The sequence below is a fragment of the Quercus robur genome, chromosome 4 (genome assembly GCF_932294415.1).
Source record: "Quercus robur chromosome 4, dhQueRobu3.1, whole genome shotgun sequence".
Classification (NCBI taxonomy): Eukaryota; Viridiplantae; Streptophyta; class Magnoliopsida; order Fagales; family Fagaceae; genus Quercus; species Quercus robur.
The window spans coordinates 58,494,351-58,515,959 of record NC_065537.1 but is presented as its reverse complement, the minus strand read 5'-3'; the positions used below and the strand labels follow the sequence as shown (position 1 = coordinate 58,515,959).

At 34.9% G+C, this 21,609-nt stretch overlaps 1 protein-coding gene across 1 annotated transcript; it reads right to left on the bottom strand.

Moving 5' to 3' along the window:
* Positions 1–8,766: 8,766 nt before the first annotated feature.
* On the bottom strand, positions 8,767–11,495 carry LOC126723136 (uncharacterized). Its single transcript, XM_050426426.1, has 2 exons — positions 11,432–11,495; positions 8,767–9,442 (listed from the first exon to the last, which is right to left on the bottom strand). The coding sequence occupies exons 1-2, from the start codon at positions 11,436–11,438 to the stop codon at positions 8,793–8,795; spliced, it is 657 nt and encodes a 218-aa protein (XP_050282383.1). The 5' UTR covers positions 11,439–11,495; the 3' UTR covers positions 8,767–8,792.
* Positions 11,496–21,609: the final 10,114 nt, after the last annotated feature.

Below are 21,609 nucleotides of genomic sequence, written 5' to 3'. Positions count from 1 at the left end.
GCACCCTCTAAAATTTTATCTTTCACTAGATGGCAATCCACTTCAACGTGCTTAGTTCTTTGTGAAAGACAGGGTTTGCTGCAATGTGTAGAGTAGCCTGGTTATCACAAAAGAGCATAGTAGTTTTAGGATGATCAATCTTCAAATCTTTGATCAATTGCAGTACGCGAGTTATTTCACATGCCACAGTAGTCATGGCCATGTATTCTGCCTTAGTTGATGATCTAGACACTACTCCTTGCTTATTTGATCTACATGACACCAAAGAATCACCCAAAAACACACTATAATTTGTCAATGATCTTCTTGTTAGTGTATTTAGACCCCCTGAAAACTTAGATTGTTTAACCTAATTAATTAATCAAGTTGTTACTTAGATTTATTATTCAGATTTAGGTTAAACACAAACAATTATATCACATATAGAGGAATAATAAAGAAGACATGTGATATGATAACCTAAGAAAACCAATAAAACCGTTCAGTTTTAAGATAAAAAAACATGAGGAGAATTTAATCTAAATAATCCTCAAGGCAACAAATTCACTATATAGAAAGGAAGTTTTACTGTAGATTTTTCCCTAAATTTAAAGTTACCTCTTGTAATACTTACTTATATGACCACACGCAGCTCCGAATTTACGGACTCTTCTATCTAAATTTGTTGAGCACAAACACTCACGTTTGTGACTTTGAGATCTCACTCAAAACTTTTGATCATCATCAATAGTTGATCTTGTAGCAGCAACTTTAGATCTACCAGTTCTAATGGTATGAGAATGATTTTCGATAGTGCCTTTTAGTGGAAAAGGCACAACACCTTTTAGATCTCAAAAGAGAAGCTTTAAAGTCTCTTCAAAACGTGCCTTAGAGTTTCCTCTAAATACTTAGTGAAATAGATTTGAAACCCTAATCACTTAATAGGCTTAATAGGTTGATGGGCTGAAATTAAAATTTGCGGAAACACAGTTCGATCGATCAAACTGTCTTCTCGATCGATCAAGCCTGGCAAGTTTTGTTTTCTTGAACCTGCAACTTGTATGTTCTTGAAACTTAACTTGTATCAACTTGAGCATTGTCTAATATATTCTATAGACTCTAAGATCTATATCTAGACAAATTTGTGTTCATGATTTTCCAATTATTCTAAACTTTTAGAATCTAACAATCTCCCCCTTTGGAAATTCATGACAAAACTTACATACATAATGAAATGCTCAAATACAAGAACAACTCAATTACAATAAAATGCTCAAATACATCACAAATTTCAATCTAAGACTTCAAACCTAAAAGTTGCTAGACGAGGCAAAAGATCTTGATTGAAATGTATTTGTCTTTCTTGAAACACTCAAAAGAGCACATCAACGCATGTGTGGAAATAAAGATAGATAAATAACAAATATGCAACAGAAGTCAAGAGAAAATAGAGAATTAAACTCTATAGAAAATAAAGGCAACTCCTCCTATGAAAATAAAGGCAACACAAAAGAATTAAGTTCTATAGAAAATAAAGGCAACTCCCCCTATGAAGAGCAATAACTCTCCTTATGAATAGCACAGGTTTTAAAACTAGCTTTCTCCCCCTATAAAAATAGGAAAAACAAAACAAGTTTTGGGAAAAATAGCTTTGGGAAAAATGTAGGAGGTAGGAAAAATAAATAAGCACATACCAAACTTTAAAAAACAAAAAAAAAGTAAGGATGCACATGAATACAAATATTCTCTCTTTCAATATATGCAATCTTGACACTATGTGATCCATAAACAAATGCATGCAAACACTTCAGGCACAATCAATTAAGATTATACAAAATACAATATAGATCTCAATGATATAAAAATTCCACATGCAATGTGTTTTCATGTATCAAGGTAATTTGAATTCAAATCATACTCAAAAGTAGAGAAAATATTTGCACATTTATTATCCACCATAAATTTCAAAAACATATTTCCAATTTTTAGCAGTTCACACATCAAGAAAAATAGCATATACTAAAATCTACAGAGCTCAAAACTTAATCAATTAATTTTTAAATCAAGCTGAGTATCCAATTTAGCAAAGTGTATGCGTGTTGCTTATGAAACCAATCTATGAGAGATATGACTGCAAAAATGCAGGATAGATAAAGGAAACAATGTAATGCATGTCCTAATCTATATGTGTAATGCATGTGAACCTATCACAAACAATGCATGAAAACACTAATCGGTCAAGAAACTAAAAACTGAAAATTTTCCAATTTTGATCGGTCGAACATCGATCAAGCATTGATTGAGTCAGGCAAAGAGTTTTGAACACAAAAGCTCATAATTTCGATCAGTTAAGGGAAAACTTCGATCGGTCAAAGCAGTGAAAAATTTTAAAACTTAAAAATTTGGAAATTTTATGCAGAAAAACAACTTAAAAAGTAGTTTTTAAGACACAATGTATATGAACATGATCCAGAAAAGTTTTAAAAACATGATACCACTTAGATGAAAATATCAAAACCAATCAAGAAGTTAAAATCACAAAATTTAAACTTCTAAAACGTGAAAATCTCATTTTTATTCAAAATTCCCAACCAAAACAAAAATTTGCATTTACATATCAATTCATATGCAATCAAAGATAGCTAGATTAGACAACATACACAATCTTATATATAGTATTTAGCATCAATTTGCATGTAGTGTGTGCAACTAGTAAGTGTACAAAGTACAGAAAAGGTGAATTGTAGATAGTAATCAAACAAATTTTCTACATCATCAATCACATTGGTTTGAAAGTGATTATAACCTAAAGAATTACATCATATAACTCTCACATCTCCTAGAAAACAAGCTTGCAATCATGTAAAACCACTTTGATTTTTTTTTTTTAGCACAATAAAAAATATCATGCATGGGCATATAGGAGGTAGAAAAGAAAATACCCTGAATTCAATTTTATTTATTTATAAAAAATAACACCTCATTTTATCTTGTTGTACAAGTGTTACACCTTACCGAGCATAGCTTTTATGATTTGTGCACAGATGTTCATGATTGGCGAGTAATAGTGGTGAGATGATTACTTATGCCTTTCTTCTAGGATTTTCTAGTCCTTACAATCAAAAGAGTGTGACATCAAAATCAAGATCATTTGTTTAAAGACTATAAACAACTCACACAATTAAGTACTAAATAGCACAAACTAGCAAAGTGCAAAAAGTAGCTCATCAAATCTAAGCAAGGTACACAGTCATGAATGCAAATTTCATTGGCCAAACTTAATCACACACTAAGTGATGTGCATACAAAAAAATAATTTTTGGATTTTCAAATTTTTATTTTGATCACAACCAAAAAGTACACCTGATGCTAAATAAACAAAATGCAAAAGCAATTCTTGACAACATGTAATTCAAAAACAGTGCTCAACTAAGCCATAAAGGATACACAAATAAGAAATATTAATTTCTTAATTAACCCATGATTACATGTACAAACTAGTACATAATCATACAAAATTAGAGATATCTCATGCACTTAGTTAAGGAACACACACTTTCTACATTTTCCCACAATGTCAAGCACGTTCTAAGTCAAGAGAGAGACATTATAATTCATGTAATCCTCAAGAAAAATAAAACAAAACACAGAATAAAATATTTTTGTCTTTTTGAAAATTTTCAATGTTTTGGGATTTTGTTTTTGAATAAAAAAATAACCTAAGAAATAAAACAACCAAAAACTGAAAGAAAACATGTCCACAAATAATTGAAAGGATTAAATCAGGGACAAGTAAACAACACTCATCTTAGAAAATCTTTTCTCCACCATACAACACGCGTCTTTGGCTTTGTAGATGAAAAACCTTGAGAAACAAAGTGTATTTAAGGGATTGCACACTTCTTCTAAGAGAGACCTAAATCTTACAATTTCCTTTCACAAGCCAACAAGCTTAAATTTTTCAAAAGTATATGAAACAATTTATCTGGACTTGTAGTAGAAGATATATCATCACAAATTGTTTGTTTGTTTAGACCCCTAAAAACACAGATTGTTTAAATTTCAATTTATGATAGTTAGGATGAATGTGACCACAGACACCACAAAAGTGACAAACAAGAACAAATTTAGGAACATCAGTATTCTTAGAGAGGTTTCTAGTCATAGGCTTTGGTTCTTGCCTCAACAAACAATAATTTGGTCTAATGTGACCAACAACACCACAAAGGTGGCAAGTAGGCACAAACACATATTTCTTCTACAATTTAGTAGTAGGTTTAGACACAGGTTTAAAAACTTCAGCATCTATATCAAAACTTTTACCTTTGTCTAACCTAGCAAAATAAGCCTTTCGTTTCTGATTCCTCTAAAAAGGAGGAATATAAACTTTCTCATCTTTAGGCTTAAGAGGAACATAAATAGATCTATTATTACCAGCAAGTTTGGTATTAGACAAATTTTCAAGTTTGGTATTATACACCAACGCAGAGCAAGGCAAAAGAGGAAAAAGAAATGGTGCCAAAAATTCTAACTAACTACCATCACTAACAAACTAGAACTAATTACATTAGGACACGTGGTCAAACTCTGTAACTATTTTTGGTATTAAGCTTAACTCTGTCATTTGCCCAACATCATTAAACGACATTGCTGTTTCTTCTTTATTTCCTTTCATTTTCTTCAAAGCATCACAATTTGATCTTTTAACAGATGGAAACTTAGTCAAGCAAGTTGTTAGCTTAGATAAAAAATTTTGTTTTTACTAAGCTGTTCTCATATCCAATCAAGCCTCTTTAGTGACTCATATTGTTGGGTTATTGATTGACCTCGATTAATTAATTCAATTGCTCAAGTTGATTAATTAAGTTAAATTACATGTAAATCATGGAGGCACTAACAAATCACCAAATAAACTAAGTGCAACATAAATTAAATTGACACTGTGATTTGTTGACGAATGGGGAAAATATCATGCAATGCAAAAACCCCACCAGGTAAATTTCATGTCACCACTCCTTACCCAAAAATCCACTAATCAAGAACATGCAGTTACAAGTATAAGGAATCTTACCACTATCTTGGACTATCCCAAAATAACAACTTACATTTGAACTTTTACTCCAATCTCTAATTGGACTTGATCTTTTAGGGACTTTTACTTCCATTGCACGGTTCCCAATACGTTACTAACTCTATACAACTGATTAATTGTTGTTGGATGCAAAGTTCTTCACTCCAAAGCACATTGAAGATCTAAAAGAATTTGGTTACAAAACCCTAAAGCACACAAAAACGCAATAGCTTCTTACAGAGTGTATGAGTTCTCTGATTGAGTCTCTGTGTCTTTGATGACTTTAAAATAAAACTTTTATATGGTCTAGAGGTTTAGTGAAAGAAACACTAGCAATTCAAGTTATCGTGGGCCGAAATTCAGATCTAAGAATTATGAAATTGCCTAGCTCGATAGATTGAAAGGTTTCGATCTTGTGTCTAGAATCCTTCATTAAGTCTCGATAGATACTAGTGTCGAGCTGGCGTCGAGACTAGTGTCGAGCTTCACTAAATCATCTTTTCTTCACTTGTTTTTTGGTTCAATCTTCATGTCTTCAATGATACCACTTGTAAGGTAAACTTCACATACCTATTGATACATTAAATCCAACTTAGATCTACCCAATTATAAGTAAAGTGCACTTTGTTAAAGGATAAGTCAATACATAGAAAGTATGACCCTAACATATATTCATGATGTGTCTATAGGGCTCTAAATGCCATGGTTCAATTTTAACATTAGCACAAATAATTTTTTTTAAAAGAAAAAAAATGCTAAGAAATGATGGGCCTATTTTACAAATGGGGCATGAATTTTAAATATGTAAATCATGTAGTGATTCACCTACGTTTCAAGTACACATTTTATTCAAAACCCTCTTTTGAAAGAAATTGAGCTTGAGGCATTGGTGGTACACAAGGTGAGAAATAGCCCATGAGTCAAAACGTAAACGAGAAGAGTTAACTAAGATCTCGGATCTAAAAATTAAAAATAAATGGGGCACATATTCATTCAAGCTATCATTCTCTAAGACAATAACACCTCAAGTCTTATAAGCACATCTCTCATCATTTTAGAGTTCACTCGTTAAAAAAGGGAGTTACCGGGAGCGAATGGAAGGATGGTTACTGTAAAATAGCCACGAATGAGAGGTTTGCTCAAATAGTTAGAGGAATAAAAGTTCAATAACCATTTGTTGGGTCCCAACCTAGTATTGTGTGAATTAAGAAAATCAACTAAAACTTTTAGTAAAACCTCTTGCTTTTCTTTGCGTTCAACACACAATTGTTATTCTCACTGTGCTCACACTATAGCAACACCTTTCTTCTTCTTCTTCTTCTTCTTTTATTTATTTTTATTATTTTTATTTTTTTATTTTTCACTTCGCAACATTAATCAAAACCCTACAAATTTTCCTTGATTTCCACACTAATGATCCATTTGGATTTAGGGGGAGGGAGGGGAAGTAGAGTAGAGTAGAGTAGATTTAGTACAAAATTAGCTTATTTTTAGTCAACTCTACTCTACTCTCCTTCATTCCCCCTCCTTCCCCTCTCTATCCAAACAGGTCATAAGAGTCCAGTTGGTTGAGGGATGGAAAAGTGGGAGGATATAAAAGATTTTAGTTTCTCTTATTTGAGTTTGGTTAGGAGGTGGAAAAGTGGAGTGATGAAAACTAGTTTATTTGCTTGAGGAGAAAAGTGAGAGAATGGAAGATGTAGTTTACATAAATTTACTTTTTTATCCTTACTACATAATATATATGAAATAATTTATTTATACTTATTAAATATTACTTATTATCAATTAAAATTAATAAAATGACATCTTAAAAAAATTAACACATTACACATTATTTTACTTTTTTTCTTTGTAATTAAATTTATTATATTTTGTTTAATAAAAATTAAATGGAATCGTCCAATAAGTGCTTCCATGTTGGGGGAAAAAATTATGGACCTTTGCTAATTGAAAAGGAATAGCATAAAACATGAATATACAAGCAGTGAATGTTATTGTATGATCGATGATAGAAATGTAACGTTAAAAAATTAAAAAAAAAAAAAAATCCAGCAAAAGATGATAAGAAGGACAGAAGAAAACAAAACAAATCAAAGGACAGATGTAGCAGTTGAAGTGTTGAACATTGTAAGTGAGGATAAAAATATAATTGTAAAGACTGAAGCAAAAGAGACCAAAATTTCTCAAGTTTTCTCTTCAAATGGGAAAATTGATTTTTGGTGCTCTTGACCAAGGATGTCAATACCGTTCCGGAGGCCGTACCGGTTTGGCCACCGGTACGATATATTTCGAATACTGGTCAATACCGGTGTACCGTTTCGGGTTTACCACTATTTTATATATTTAATATATGTATATATACACACACACACACACACACACACACATACACACACAAAATCTTTATTTACCATAAAACAATACCTCAAAAATTTATGTTCACCATAAAACATTACTTCAATTAAGAACAAATAATTCATAGTTTTAAACTTTAGCATCAACTAAAAGAAAGAAAAAAAAAGGTATATTTCATGTTTCGGTCCGGTATCCAATTACCGGCCGGTACAGCCGGATTTCGCCGGTACGGCCGGTATTTTTTCCGGTACGAAACAGGGGGGTCGAGCGTATCGAATTGCTGGCCGGTACGGTATATTCCGGCTGTATCAGCCTGTACGGTACGGAATCGATAACCTTGCTCTTGACCCCACCAAAATCTCACCTCTTTTCCCTCTCAACCAAACGACCAAATATACCATTTTCTCTCCCCCATTTTCCATCCCTCCAATAATCACTCCAACCAAATTCAACTTAAGTCACCATTGGATTTTGAGATAATTTCCTAACACTTAGGTCATATGGATTTTAAAAGTGCTATGATGGTTGAATTGGATAATTAATTTAGATGAGGCCGAAGTCATAACCCTAAATCTTAAATTCTATAGGGATAGGGGTAGTGATTTGAAACTCTAAGGGCTTGGTAATTGCTTCCCTAACTTAGCAAATCCCTCCTCCTGCTATAGTAACACAAGTTGAAGCAATGGCAGCAAGAAGAGCTGTTAAGTTCACTTTAGAAATGGGTGTCAGAGAAGCAATTGTTAAGGGTGACTCAAATATTATTTTTAAAGAGAAGCTCTAAACCATCATTTACTTTGCATGGGCATTTAATTCACGATGTAAAACTTCAAGTTTCTCATTTTTCTTATATTAATTTTTCCCATGTTCATGTCAAGAGAACACAAGAGCACATTCTCTTGTAAGAAGAACAATCACATCACCCAATTTACTTGTTTGGGTGGAAGATGTGCCACTAGATATTCTTTATATTGTTTAGACCGATTTGGCCTCTTTGATTTAATGAAATTGATATATTTCTTCTTTAAAAAAACTGGGGACTTGGTATGGAAAGTAATCCTTCCATGTGGTACTAAAAACCCTTATTTTGAAAAATGATCTCCTAATTTGGAAGGACCAAACTTGATTTGTAAAGTATCTAATGGAAATGCATACAAGTTGATGTATATCAATAGGAATTAACATCTTAAATTGATAAATATGGAGTATATTTGAAACATTACAAGCCAAGTATGAATAAAATGGATCCACAACATAAGAGATCCTTGGTAGTAAAACTTATTATACAAGCCAACTAATATTTTAAGAATAATAGTAGTAGAGGTCTTTCAATAGTAATTAAGAAATTAGTTATACGAGTGATAAGCTGAAAACAAAGCGTGAAAAGTTAATTATAAAATGCTTTAATCAGACCACTCCAATCAAGTGAAGGTTCTTGACGAAGTTTGTCAATTTCTTGGCTTTCTTTTTGTAAAAGCTGTTCATTCTCTTGAAAACCACTGATCTCTGTGTCAATGCTACTTTTGTTTTGAGAATACACATTTTGGAAAGAGGGCATCTCCTTTATCATATGCATTTCATAATCTAGAAGTTTCTTCTTCAGTTCTTTATGTTCGGAAACCATCTTTCGCATCTCATCTCGTTTGGGTTGAAATGCACTCCTGTAACTCTCTAGAGTTCCAACATGTACACTTCGTTTTTTTTTAAGTTCAGCTCTCTGTTTCTCTTTTCCAACTGCAGTGTTTAAACGATCAACTTCCCTACCGATCTCACTATTGAATTTCTTTAAACGGTTACACCTGTCCTGTCCAAGGATACTGGTTTTGTCAACCAAGAGTGCAGCAGCTTTTCTGAACTTGGATAAGAAATCCTCATTCAAAAGAACAACATCAACCGACATATTGAAGAAACCTTTAATATCTGCGAGGGACTCTGTTGCGGCATTAGAAGAGGAAGAGGCAGATTTGAATACTTCTTCCATTTCTTCAAGAGATTTAGAGATATTCTCTAAGAGCTTATAAAACTCATTAACATTGTCTGTGGAAGTGTAAGAAGATCAAAGCATGAAATTCAATATACAGGGGACAACAGAAAGATCAATGAAAGATAATTCACCAAACATCCCCTAACTACCTCAGAAAAGTAGGCATAAAGCCTAAACTACCACGGACATGGCTGTAACTTCATTAGTAAATGCCATATAAGTAAATAACTCTTCCACCAAGAATCGAATTACAAAAAAGAGCGTAAGTTTGGGAATTGCTTATTTACGGTAGTTTATTTGTACCTAGTTTATTATTTTGGTAACATTTATGTTAAATGACTTACAAAAAACTTAAAGCTGAAGTAGTTTATTAAAAAAAAGAGTCAAAAAGTAAAAAACTAATTTTTTTTTCAACAATTCCCAAACGAATGCTGGTATGAACTAATCCAATAAGAGCCAAGTCAAACTATCATAAATATAGTTAAATGTTAAAATTTATCACCAAACAACTTTAAGTTTTTATTTATTAGGCTGGTAACCACGGCAAGGACATAAATCTCCACCCCGGAGTTCTTGAGACTTGGTATATAAAATTAACTCTCGTGTTTAAAGGATACTTCCCCAAATACAATGAGCTGAATCATCTAAGGCTGTTGCCGTTGGAGTGAGAGTCCTAAATTCAATTGTACCATATTTATTCTCTATAAAAGGGAGGAAAGACGGTTCCAACCATTTTCTAAATGATCAGAAAAGAATTCGAAGTACTTTAGATAAGATGGGAATTGGGATTTGGCCTCCAGGATATCAAGCTTTCATCCACATATGAGTGCAAGTATATGACTCTGTCTTTGTAATTCTTGGTCACCGGGGCCAACGAATGAAAATAGACAAAACACATAGTTGTATTAATTAAAGGAAAAACTTTAAGATCACAACCATTTCGCACTTATTTTTACAACTATCTAATGTGGATGAGTGTTAGTAGTTAAAAAAAATAAAAATTGGTGGGTTCAAGTAAAATTGACAAACAACCGGTCACAGACTGCTATATAGGATAGTTGTAAACATGGGTGTAAAATTAGTAGTCAACCTCTTATCAATGAGTCAGGTTGGGTACATGTGGTGGAGGTTTCTGGCAGCTTGGGGAGGTGGATTTTTCTGTTGAAATAAAATTACAAAAAGAAACTTACAGAGAGAGAGAGAGAGAGAGAGAGATATTTATAAAATTTCTTGTATTTTTTAAATTAAAAAAATGTAAGTAAAATTTCTTGTATAGAAAATTGGGAAAAAAAGAAGTCAAAACTACCTATTTTAATGCAAAATAGAGCTGGACAGAAGGATCAACGTAAGTAACAATTGTGAACTAGGGACTAAAGTTACAAAAACAAAACTTATGAGCCAAATTTGACAACTCAACAAACTGAAAAGATATAATTTGTAATTTTGTCAAATGTTTATGTTCTTGTACGGCTGTGGCAAGCCTTCCATTAATTTCCCAAATGGTAGTAAACAATAATCTGTAACATAGATGGGAAGAGACTGACACAAAAACAAATACAGAAAGAAAAAAAAAAAATACCCTATAATTTCCATCTTAATAATATGATGATACTTTTCCATTCTATATGCCCACTTTAGCTCGAAGTATATATTCAAGAAATCACCGTTATTTTAATACTTTAATCTTTTGAAAGCGTAGTTGAGAAATTAAAACAACTCCGGATATTAAAATATTTATGTATAAAAATAACATTTTTTAATATCGCGCACTCCTTTTTTTTTTTTTTTTTTTTTCCTTATCTTTGAGGGTCAAGAACTCAATTTCGGAAATTTGAAGTTCCCTTCATACACTTTTTTTTTTTTTTTTTTGGAGAATCCTCTTCATACATTTTAAGCATATGCCATCAAAGATTTCCAAAGTGGGCAATAAAAAATCACAATAACGATGTAGTTTTAAAAATATTGACAGTAAAAAAAAAATATATATATATATTGAAAATGAAACAAAATAAGAAAGAAAACAACAGGATGAGAAAACATACCGTCCATGTTGCTATTGTCAGACCTGTCTTAGGAATTAGTTTTTTTTTTTTTTTTTTTTTTTTTTTTTTTTATGGGATTAGGAATTAGTTTCTTGAAATGCCTTCTTCTTGGATAGAAAAAAAATGATAATTTACATTATTTATAGAGAGAAATCAATGGTCATGTTGCTCCACGACCGTACAATAGGACTTCAAGCATCTTGGAACCCGTACGTGCGATTTGCTGAAAGGAAAGAATAATTAAGGAATGGGGATGCAAGAGACAAGAATGATTGATGCCTATTTTGTTTGGAGAGAAGAGAAGAATCGAAGGAAGGTATTTTCCTTCACTATGATAAGATTATTGAAAATAATATTATTGTGGTTATTGTGTATTGGCTCAAGTGACCAAATTTAGTGTAAAGCTCGTCTAGAGCTAAATTTAGACCTTTAGCATCTACATCTCTATAAACCTTGCATAGAGTTGATTGTAAAGTAGTATTCTTCACTTGCACGCCCAATCCTAGGGTATTTAAAGGAGGTTAAATCCTAGATTAAACACACATTAGTTATGGTTAACTGACTTGTATAACAAGTAGCATTTTTAGCTTGCATATCAAGCAGGATTGGGCTTGACCTAGACTATTGGACTTAACATATCTCTAACAAAGACAAAGTCTTGTTGAAGTTGATGGGTTGATGGGACTTCAATAGTATCATAGCACTTTACACATCAAGAAACTTCACAAATAGAATCGTACGAGTGATTTGTTGGAAGGAAAGAATAAAGAAGGGATCCGTATGCAAAATTAAAGAAGGATCAATGCCTATTTTAATTGGAGATTAGAGAAGAATCAAAGGATGTTATTTTCTTTTCGGGTTCACAAAAAAAAATTTATGATAAGACGAAGCATTATCAAATTTGATAGATTAACAAATTCAAATGCTTTTATGTTATCATATATATATATATATATATATATTTATATATATCTTAGGTGCACAATATTTTTATAATAAATTTTAGGTGACAAACTATTACTAATTTTAATCTAGACACACCACTAATATCACTCTTTTACCCACCATTAACAAACTTGCCACATAGAATTTGTTGTAAAAATATTATGGACATAGCATTTCTTTATATGTATAGATTTGTCCTCCCTTCTAATAAGAAATGATTTTTATTGACTTGTCAAAAGTTCTTCCTACCTTTAAGGGAGCCCATTTGTTAATAAATAAATAAAAGAAGAAGAAGGAAACCTTAATGTTGTGGGCCTTCTATATAAATTGAAAATATCGAAAGTAATATACAACTGGTTTTTCAATCTTTATTATATTTTGAATTTCTTTCGATAAAAATGCAATATTCCTTTTCTTAAGTAATGTTGAATCTATAGATAGTTTTTAATTGCATTTTTAGATTGAAAGCTCAATTAGTATAGAAACATTAATGCTTGTTTAGACCCCCCCAATTTTAAATTACTGCTCAGTTGCTTTTACTCTAACTTAACTAAGTGCAGAACAAGAGTAAAAGATGCGTAATAAACTGAAACACTACTCTTATGCATAAGCGAGTACAATAAGCGATAAATATAAAGCTTAAAGAGTAGGGAAGAAAGATGCAAATATAAGATAACACCGAAACGTGTTATTGAAAAGGAAACCGAAATACCTGGCGAAAAACCTCTCCGCCGCCCTCCAAATCAAAATCGATCCACTAGTGAATAAGTTGGAGTACACAAATATCAAAAAGACCCTCCAAGCCTAATCTACCCAATGTACCTGAGCCCTCCAAGCTTCAACTACTAACAGACTTCTTGGAGTCTTGTCTTCACTAGTTATTCGGATCCCGTAATTCCACCCGATTGCATCTGCCACTCAATGGCTTCTTCCAATGCTTCCCATAGGCACCAAAACTTTTCTCAACACTCAGAATGGGTGAGGTAAGTGTTTGGGTTAAGAATCTATCAAGGATGTATAAATGGAGAGGTAGGAGTAATGGAAACTTTAGAGAAATGATGTAGAGGATTGTGGGTAAACAATCTCTAATTCTCAAGTGTTTGGCTAAGGTTTCTCTCTCAAAAGTTTCTTACAAAGACCCCTTGTTCTTCTTACAATTTTGTGGGTAGTGAGGGTTTATATAGCGTTGGCAAAGGTATGAGAAAAGGCACACTCAAAATAATCAGGTAGAAAGTTTCGCGGGTCAGTTGCGACTTGGCCTAAGTCACGAATGACTAGCGAAATTCAACCTATCAAAAACTCTTCAAATTTTTGCATGTGCTTCTCACGTGGCCTGTTTTACGAGTTAGCGTTCGCGAGCCAATTGCGAAATTATCATCTTTACAGAATCTTCACCTCTCACACATAACCCTTACATTAAATCCCACAAAAATACAGGGAAATGATTGAACAAAATTACAATCAAATTTGATACAAAATTAAAGCGAACATAAAATATAGTTGTAAAACACAACTTTAGAATCTCCCCCTTTGGCTACTCCGTGACAAAACCCCAGAATAGACTCTAGGGTTAAAATGTGAGAATGGGAACAGAAGCAAAACTCACTCACACCTAAATCTAGAAACTGTGAAGCACTTGAACTATATACACCTGTATCTTGAAACACTTGCACATAACAAATAGCTTCATTAAATATGAGGCAAGTAGAATACAAGACATGTATAAAGAGCAAGTAAAATGTGATCAAGTAAAGACAAAATAGACATGAACAAATAGCATAACTTGATCAAACAAGAACAGTCATTAAGAAATGGCCATAATGAACATTTAACGAGTAAATGATCATCCAAACAAGCAAGCAATTAAGAGCAGTGCAAAAATTAATTACATGTCCAACAAACACATGATGCATTAAAGAAACTAAAGCAAGAGCCTATAGATAACTAAAAGTATCAAGAAATGGCTATAAAAACCAAAATACAGAAGCACTAAAGATAAACTGAATTTTAAACTAAAGTACTGAAAGTTTTAAAGTAAAGTAATGTAAATAAACTATACTAATCAAAACAGGGCAAAATGCTGTTAGAACTTCTAAGTTGTGTGGTTGTAGGTTAGCTTCCTCCTTTTGTATCCACTATGCTCCCCTTTTCTATAAGCACTCCCCCTTACTCTAAGGAGTATTCACAATATTCACATTATTCACAACAAGGATTTCTCCCCCTTTTTGGCACACATAGCTAAAGGTATGCCTTAAGCTTGTGTTGAATCTCATCCAACTGTGTCTTAATCGTAGTCAAGCAAAGCTGAACATGATTATTCTGAGAATACATGATATTAGCAAGTCTAGAAATGCGCTTATGTAATCCCTCCATCAAAGTCATCATCCTATCCATGTGACGGATAGGTGATCTAGGCTAAGAGTGAGTGCTGGAAGGTTGAGGCTCCGGAGTCTAAGGAGGTAATGTCTCAAGAAGTTTGGAGATATTAGAAGCAGCTGAGCTTTTCCCAATGGGAGAGGCAGGAAAGGAAGTCTTAGATCCATTCAATGGAGGCTTGGTGGGGCTCTTCTTTGCCCTTTCAACAGAGGAGTGAACCTTGCTGCTCTGAAGAAAATGCAAGGAAATCGAACCTTGATGAGGTAGGACCGTTCCATTCTTAGGAGGATAAATGCCCTTGAGAGTTAGAATCATCATGATTAGGCTGTAGAAAGGAAGATATGTCCTTGCAGCTGATCGTCCTACAGTCCTTGTCGACGCCAGGCCTCGATCGGAGCGGAAAACCGCCGCCATCGGGCCTTCATTTGACCACCTGCCATAGCGATGCTCCTATGCACGTAGGGCCCGTTGGAGGCCCCTCTCGATTGGTTGGTGTGCTTGGTGTGGTTCGCGCGGAACTTCGAGTGCTCTCTTTCTCGGTGGAGGAAGGTATTTGTCTACCTTTGGCCATTTGGCAGGAATCTTGGCTAAATTTAAAAGGATTACCAAAGGTAAGTGAAGTTGCCACCAATCATTGGGTTTTTCTAAGGTGTGATTGGTCACCTGTTTCTAGTTGATTTTATTACCAATCCTAAGCTAAGAAAAAAAAGGGTCTTTTTTCCTAATCTAATGTGGATGGTAAAAAAATCATGATTCTTGAGTCCGGAAGTTCGGTTATGTGTGGGGAAGGTATTAGGCATCCTACAACACTAGTCCAAGGATAGTCCTTTGTTTTGATAAAACCTTAATTTTTGGAGATTGGCAGTAGGAACATCATTTTGGCATTGGCTTTCGAGGCTTCGCATCCATGGGGTGCTTTGAGGTTTGGCTTTTGAATGGGTGTGGTCCCAATCTATGCTTTCCTAAGGCATTGAGTAAAGTACCAAATTTTCACAGCAAAAATCAGGCGATATGTCACCTTATTTTCACGATGGAAATTAGGCATCACTTTGCCTTAGGTAACATGGACTATGACAATCACACCAGAAGGGGTGAGCAGGTATTTATATACGTACATCATTCACAATGCAATCACACAGAGCGGGAAAGTAAATAGGGGTTGCCATACTCTAGAGATGAGGATAAATGGTATATGGCATGATATACCTAATATAAACCATCTAAGAGAGAAAGGAAGGATGAAGGAAGGGGTTTTAAAAGAGTACATAACCAAATGGGAGAGGCTAGACCCCTAAAACTACTGAACATTGCCGCTTGGCTTATATCTACATGCTTGCGTCTTCGCCCTTTTTGCTTGCGCCTAGGAGATCGTGCCCTAGCTTCACACGTTCTCGCTTCATATGTGTACATGCAAAGGCAAAGACAAGAAACCAACAGACAAGCAATTGAAGGAAAAGATGCAAAGAGCATATGAAAGAGGCATAAAGCAGATAAGTATGATAGACATAGCAAGCAAAGAAACAAGAAAGCAAGGAAACAAGCGAGAAGGCAAATAAGCAAGAAATTAAACAAAAGGTGGTGTCCATGAGGGACAAATGTAGGTTTGGATCGGATTTCCATGACTTCATTGTGTTGAAGTATGGGCGACAAACTAGCAAGCAACACTCATGCATCAACATGTGAGTAAGCATGTAAAGATGCATAGAAAGCCAACGGGTGGCACAAACAAGCATGGCATGCATATCATCGCACGGAGCAGAAAGGGGGAAAGATATGCATGAAACAACTGGCATCATCGTGATGCAACCCAAATGGTTACATCCAAACAAGGCCTCATGGGCATTGGACATAACCACACAACCACAAACCCGCTAAGGGCGTCAAGCATTGCAAATCCTAGATTTAGAGAGGATAACACAAGCATAAAACATAGAAGCAAGCGAGCATAGAGATGCAAATAGGATTATCCAAACACTTTTATGTGGGCCTTGGTGTATAGACAATGACAAAGACCATAGGGTCTAGATCAGGTCCTAACCATTAAGCCAAAACACAAGAAAGAAAGACAAAGCGACAAAAGGGCTATAATAGCACATGGCATGACAAACATGGCCTAGGTCTAGGCCTATAAACATGGCATGGAGAGCACAAGAACATGGAAGATAGCATTAAGCATGTAGAGGACATAGATCCAAGCACATAGGCATGTGAAAACATAGATCTAGACATATAGGCATAGAAACATGCATGTAAACATGTAAAAGCCTAGCACATAGACATGGAAGAACATGGATACAAGCATATAAGCATGTGAAGACAAGGGTCTAACCATATAGTATGGAAATTAACACATAGATACATAGATCCAAGCAACGCATAGTCAATAACATCATACAAGCATGTGAGCATGTAACCATAACATCATCCTAGAACAAAAAGAGGAACAAAGCATAGGAAAACATGGCATATAACATAAAGCATGTAGATCTAAGCATGAAACATGGCATAAGGCATAAAAAGCAAGGGGATTTAGGCTAGAAGCAGAAATAAAGCAAGCAATGTGCTAAAGAAAGCGATAAATCATGTGATTCAAGCAAAAAGAACAAGACAAATGCTAGAAAAAGATTTAGAAAGTTAGGGGTGTGGATAGTAGCTAAAAAGCTACTTCCACACCCCTAAACCCCAAATCCAAAGTGTAGAACCAAGGAAAAGAAGATTGGGCATAAGAACTATACCTTGTACTTTTGGTGAAGAAGGAAGAATTAAGAGACTTTGATGTGTTTTTTTGTGTTTAGAAGAGAGGAAAAATGTGTAGAAATCATCTAGGAAGAGATCAAAACCCAGAAGCTCCTTCTTTTTTTTTGTCTGGAGGGTGCCTGAGGCCTTTTATAGCCCCGGCACGGATTACAAGGTAGCAACCCTTGTAGGGCCTGGGCCACCACCTTCAAATGGTCCTGGATGGAATTGATCTTGACACCCCTAGAAATATCTTGACTTCCAGTTTCTAAAAGGTATGGAACTTGAAAATCCAATGGTCGGATCAAAAGTTATGGCTCTCGGAAGTTAGTGGTGTATCGATCGGTGCATTATCCTGGTTTTCACGATATCTCGGCCGTTCTATCTCCAATTTCGACCCATGAATAGTCGTTGGAATGAGAATTTGATAATCTTCAGAATGGCTTTGTCAACCTGTTCTAACAACTAGATCAAAATTAGGAGTTCTAGGCCCGTCGGGAGTCAACTCTGGGTCAAGCTTGGTCAAACTTGGTCAAAGTTACCAAAAACCTCCAAGAAGCTCGAGTTTGATGTAAAACTATGAAAGTGTTGTTTTGTGAGGGTTTTGACCTTGTTTTACCCTTTGGTCAACCCTAGGTTGACCAAGGGCATTTTGGTCATTTTAGTTTAAAAAGGCACTTTGGGTGCTCCAGTGTCTGATCGGGTTGCAGCACATCATTTTGGATGTCCTCGTGGCTCTATGGAGAGAAAATAATATTTTTTTATTTTTCGGATAAAGAACGTGATTTCAAATTTCGTTACCCCTAGATTTGCTTGCGAAGACTACTCATAGATCAAGACTGGATCTTACCTAACTGGACCATTCTGTTGTAGTTGCTTTTGAAATATTTTTTGGACCTGTCTCTGAGCTCTAAGGAAGGGAAAGGTTTCCCCCTCTTTTTTTTTTTTCTTTTTTTTTTTTTTTTTTTTTTGTAGGTTTGACCGGGTTAACGATCAACGCTCACTGGCGGCCCAAGAAGGTGCGCTAGCAGCCAGGCCACCCTAAAACCCTTTAAAAGTCCCTTTTGGCTCATTTTTTTACCTCATTTAACCCTTTCCTTTGACTTCCCACTTCTGAAAAATTCTCTGGAGTGACTACGACCTTAGCAGGTCCGGCTTTTCAGTTTCAGTCTGCTGCTTCAGTCTTTTCCACACTTGAGGTCGGTGTCTATTTCTTCTTCTTCTTCTTCTTCTTCTCTCTCTCTCTCTCTCTCTCTCTCTCTCTCTCTCTCTCTCTCTCTCTCTCTCTCTCTCTCTCTCTCTCTCTCTCTCTCTCTCCTGCAAAATGTTAGTACCAATACTACTAGGGATGCATGCTAGTGCTTATTTTATTTTTGGAATTTTCATAAGCTCATATTTTTGCCATGCTATCTTAGGGGGATGCATACATTTTTTTTCTTTTTGCCTATGTTATATGGGTGTGCAAATATGTGGGAATTTAAATGTTGAAAATAAAATGCGGGATATAGGTAAGGGGATTTACCTAGTAGTCGGGAATAGTAGAAATGGTGAGACGTACGGCACGGCCACTAGTTAGCCTCGAGATCGAATGTGTTAAGCCAAAAATGTATTGACCCATTTGGCAATTTAATTAATTAATTATCCAAGTTAATTAATTAAGTCAATTTAACATGCAATAGCGTGGTAGTGCAATAAAATCACCAACTATGTTAAATGCAACGGAAAATAAGTTTGACACAAGTGATTTGTTTACGAATGAGGAAAATCATCGAGGCAAAACCTCATTGGGTGAATTTAAGGTCACTACTCCTGAGAATCCACTATTATCAATTACAAGCGGTTACAAGTAAAAGGAATCTTAGTACCCAACACCAACCTACAGTTGAACCCTAACCCTAATACCAATTGGACTTGTATTGTAGCGGCAATCTCTCCATTCAATGCACTAATCCCAGTACGTGACTGACCAATGATGCACGGATCCCAGTACGTGACTAACACACTAACTTTAGGAAGATGTTCATTGCAAAGTTCTTTAGTTCATCTAACAATAAAGATCAAGAAACTCCTTGGTCACAAAACCCTTGGTGTAAAGAAGCAGTAGCTTCTACAAAGAATATAATGAACCAGAGCAATTTCTATCTCCGGTCACAATATGCATGTATAATCACCTTGCATCACCTTGCATCCTAGTGACGACTCTTAAAATAATTCTTATATATGTCTAGGGTTGTGAGAAAAGAAACCCTACACAAATTCTCAAGGATATATGTGTAATCAGATCTGGAAAACCTAATTTCGTAATCCTCGATAGATATAGCTTGTGTCAAGCTTCTGTTGAGCTTTAGCAATTAATTCTTGATAGAAAGGATTCTGTTGAGACTTCTGTTGAGATTTAATGAGCAGCACATTCTTCACTTATTTCTTGGTCAAATTTGCATGACTTCAATACTAAACTTGAATACTTGTTTCTTGAAGTACTAAACTCATCTTAGATCTACCCAATTGCAAGTAAAGTGCATTTTGTCAAAGGATTAGCCAATTACATAAATATGTCCTTAACAATCTCCCCCTTTGGCAATCTGTGACAAAGCCACAACAAACAAATGAATCATGAGAGAAGTCTTAAGCACTAAACTCATAATCACTTGTTGAAATACAAAATAAATCTAACCCTAACACAAATTCTTGAAAAACTTTGCAAGAAGAAAGTTCATGGCATGGTAGACTTTCATAACCTGTCTTTCTAAAACACTTAAACAAAACTCATCAAGGCGCTTTGGGTGCCATGGCACAGTTTATCCGAGAGAGAGAGAGAGAACACAATCACCACACAAAAACAAAGAATAGAAAGGAAAAGAAAAGATATGTATGCATGAAATATGCATGAACATGTGACGTGCAATATTTAAAAAGCATTATGGGTAAGACCCAATCCAAACCTACCATCACACATTACAATAATCAAACACACATCTAAAATGCAAGAAACATTGTTAAAATGCAATGAGAATGCAATGCATGGGCATATAACATCAAAACAACAACGCCCAACCCAACAATTTCACAAAAATCTAAAAAACCCCAAAATTTTTTCAAAAACCCCAAAACCTAGGTCTAAAATGCATGAATGCATGTAAATGAAGGGTTGAAGAACACATATCAAGTGATTGAGGCTTGATTTAGGCCAAAAATAATGAGGGTGAAGGTTTTGTGTGAAAGAAAAGTGTTTGGGAGGAGAGAAAAAAAATTCTGTAGAGAGAGAGAAGTGAAAACTGAGATCTAATTCGCACTCAGCCTATATATAAAAATCGCAACTCAATAGATTGAAGTATCTATCAAGATCTGTTGAGCACTAAATCTTGACAGAAATGAATCTGTCGAGGTGCTGTCGAGGATTTGTTGACGGCAAAAATGCCTCGATAAATCGAGAATCTATCGGCCAGAAAAATGGCTCGATGGATCGGAGAAGCTGTCGAGAATCTGTCAAGAAGAAACCCAAAAATCTCAATGGATCGAGAATCCGTCAAGATCTGTCGAAAGAAGAGAAAGAAAGGCTCGGTAGAAGGAAATCTGTCAAGGATCTGTCGAGAAGCTGTTGAGCTTTAAGAAGGAATGTTTTTCAAGAAGGGAAAAACACAAAGAGATGAATGCTATAAGCAAGCTACTCAAACAAGGATCCAATCAACATATTAAGCTCTCAAGATTTATGGCACTAGTGTTGTCGTAGAACACACTAATTGTTTCTTGAGGAATCCCATAGTCATGAAGAAGTATCTTCATCCAAAGAAGTTGAGTACAACAACTACTAGCAGCTATATACTCGGCTTCAGCTGTAGATAGAGATACTGAATTATGCTTCTTACTCATTTATGAAACAAGATTTTTTCCTAGATAGAAACATCCACCCAAAGTGCTCTTTCGGTCATCAACTCTTCCTGCAAAATCTGCATCCGAGTAACCGGCTAGACAATCATTTGAGTCTTTTGAGTACCATAAACCATAATTGGGAATGCCATTAATATAGCGTATGATTCTCTTCACAGCCATCAAGTGAGACTCCTTAGGAGTTGCTTGATAATGAGCAAATACTCCCACACTAAATGCAATGTCTGGCTTGC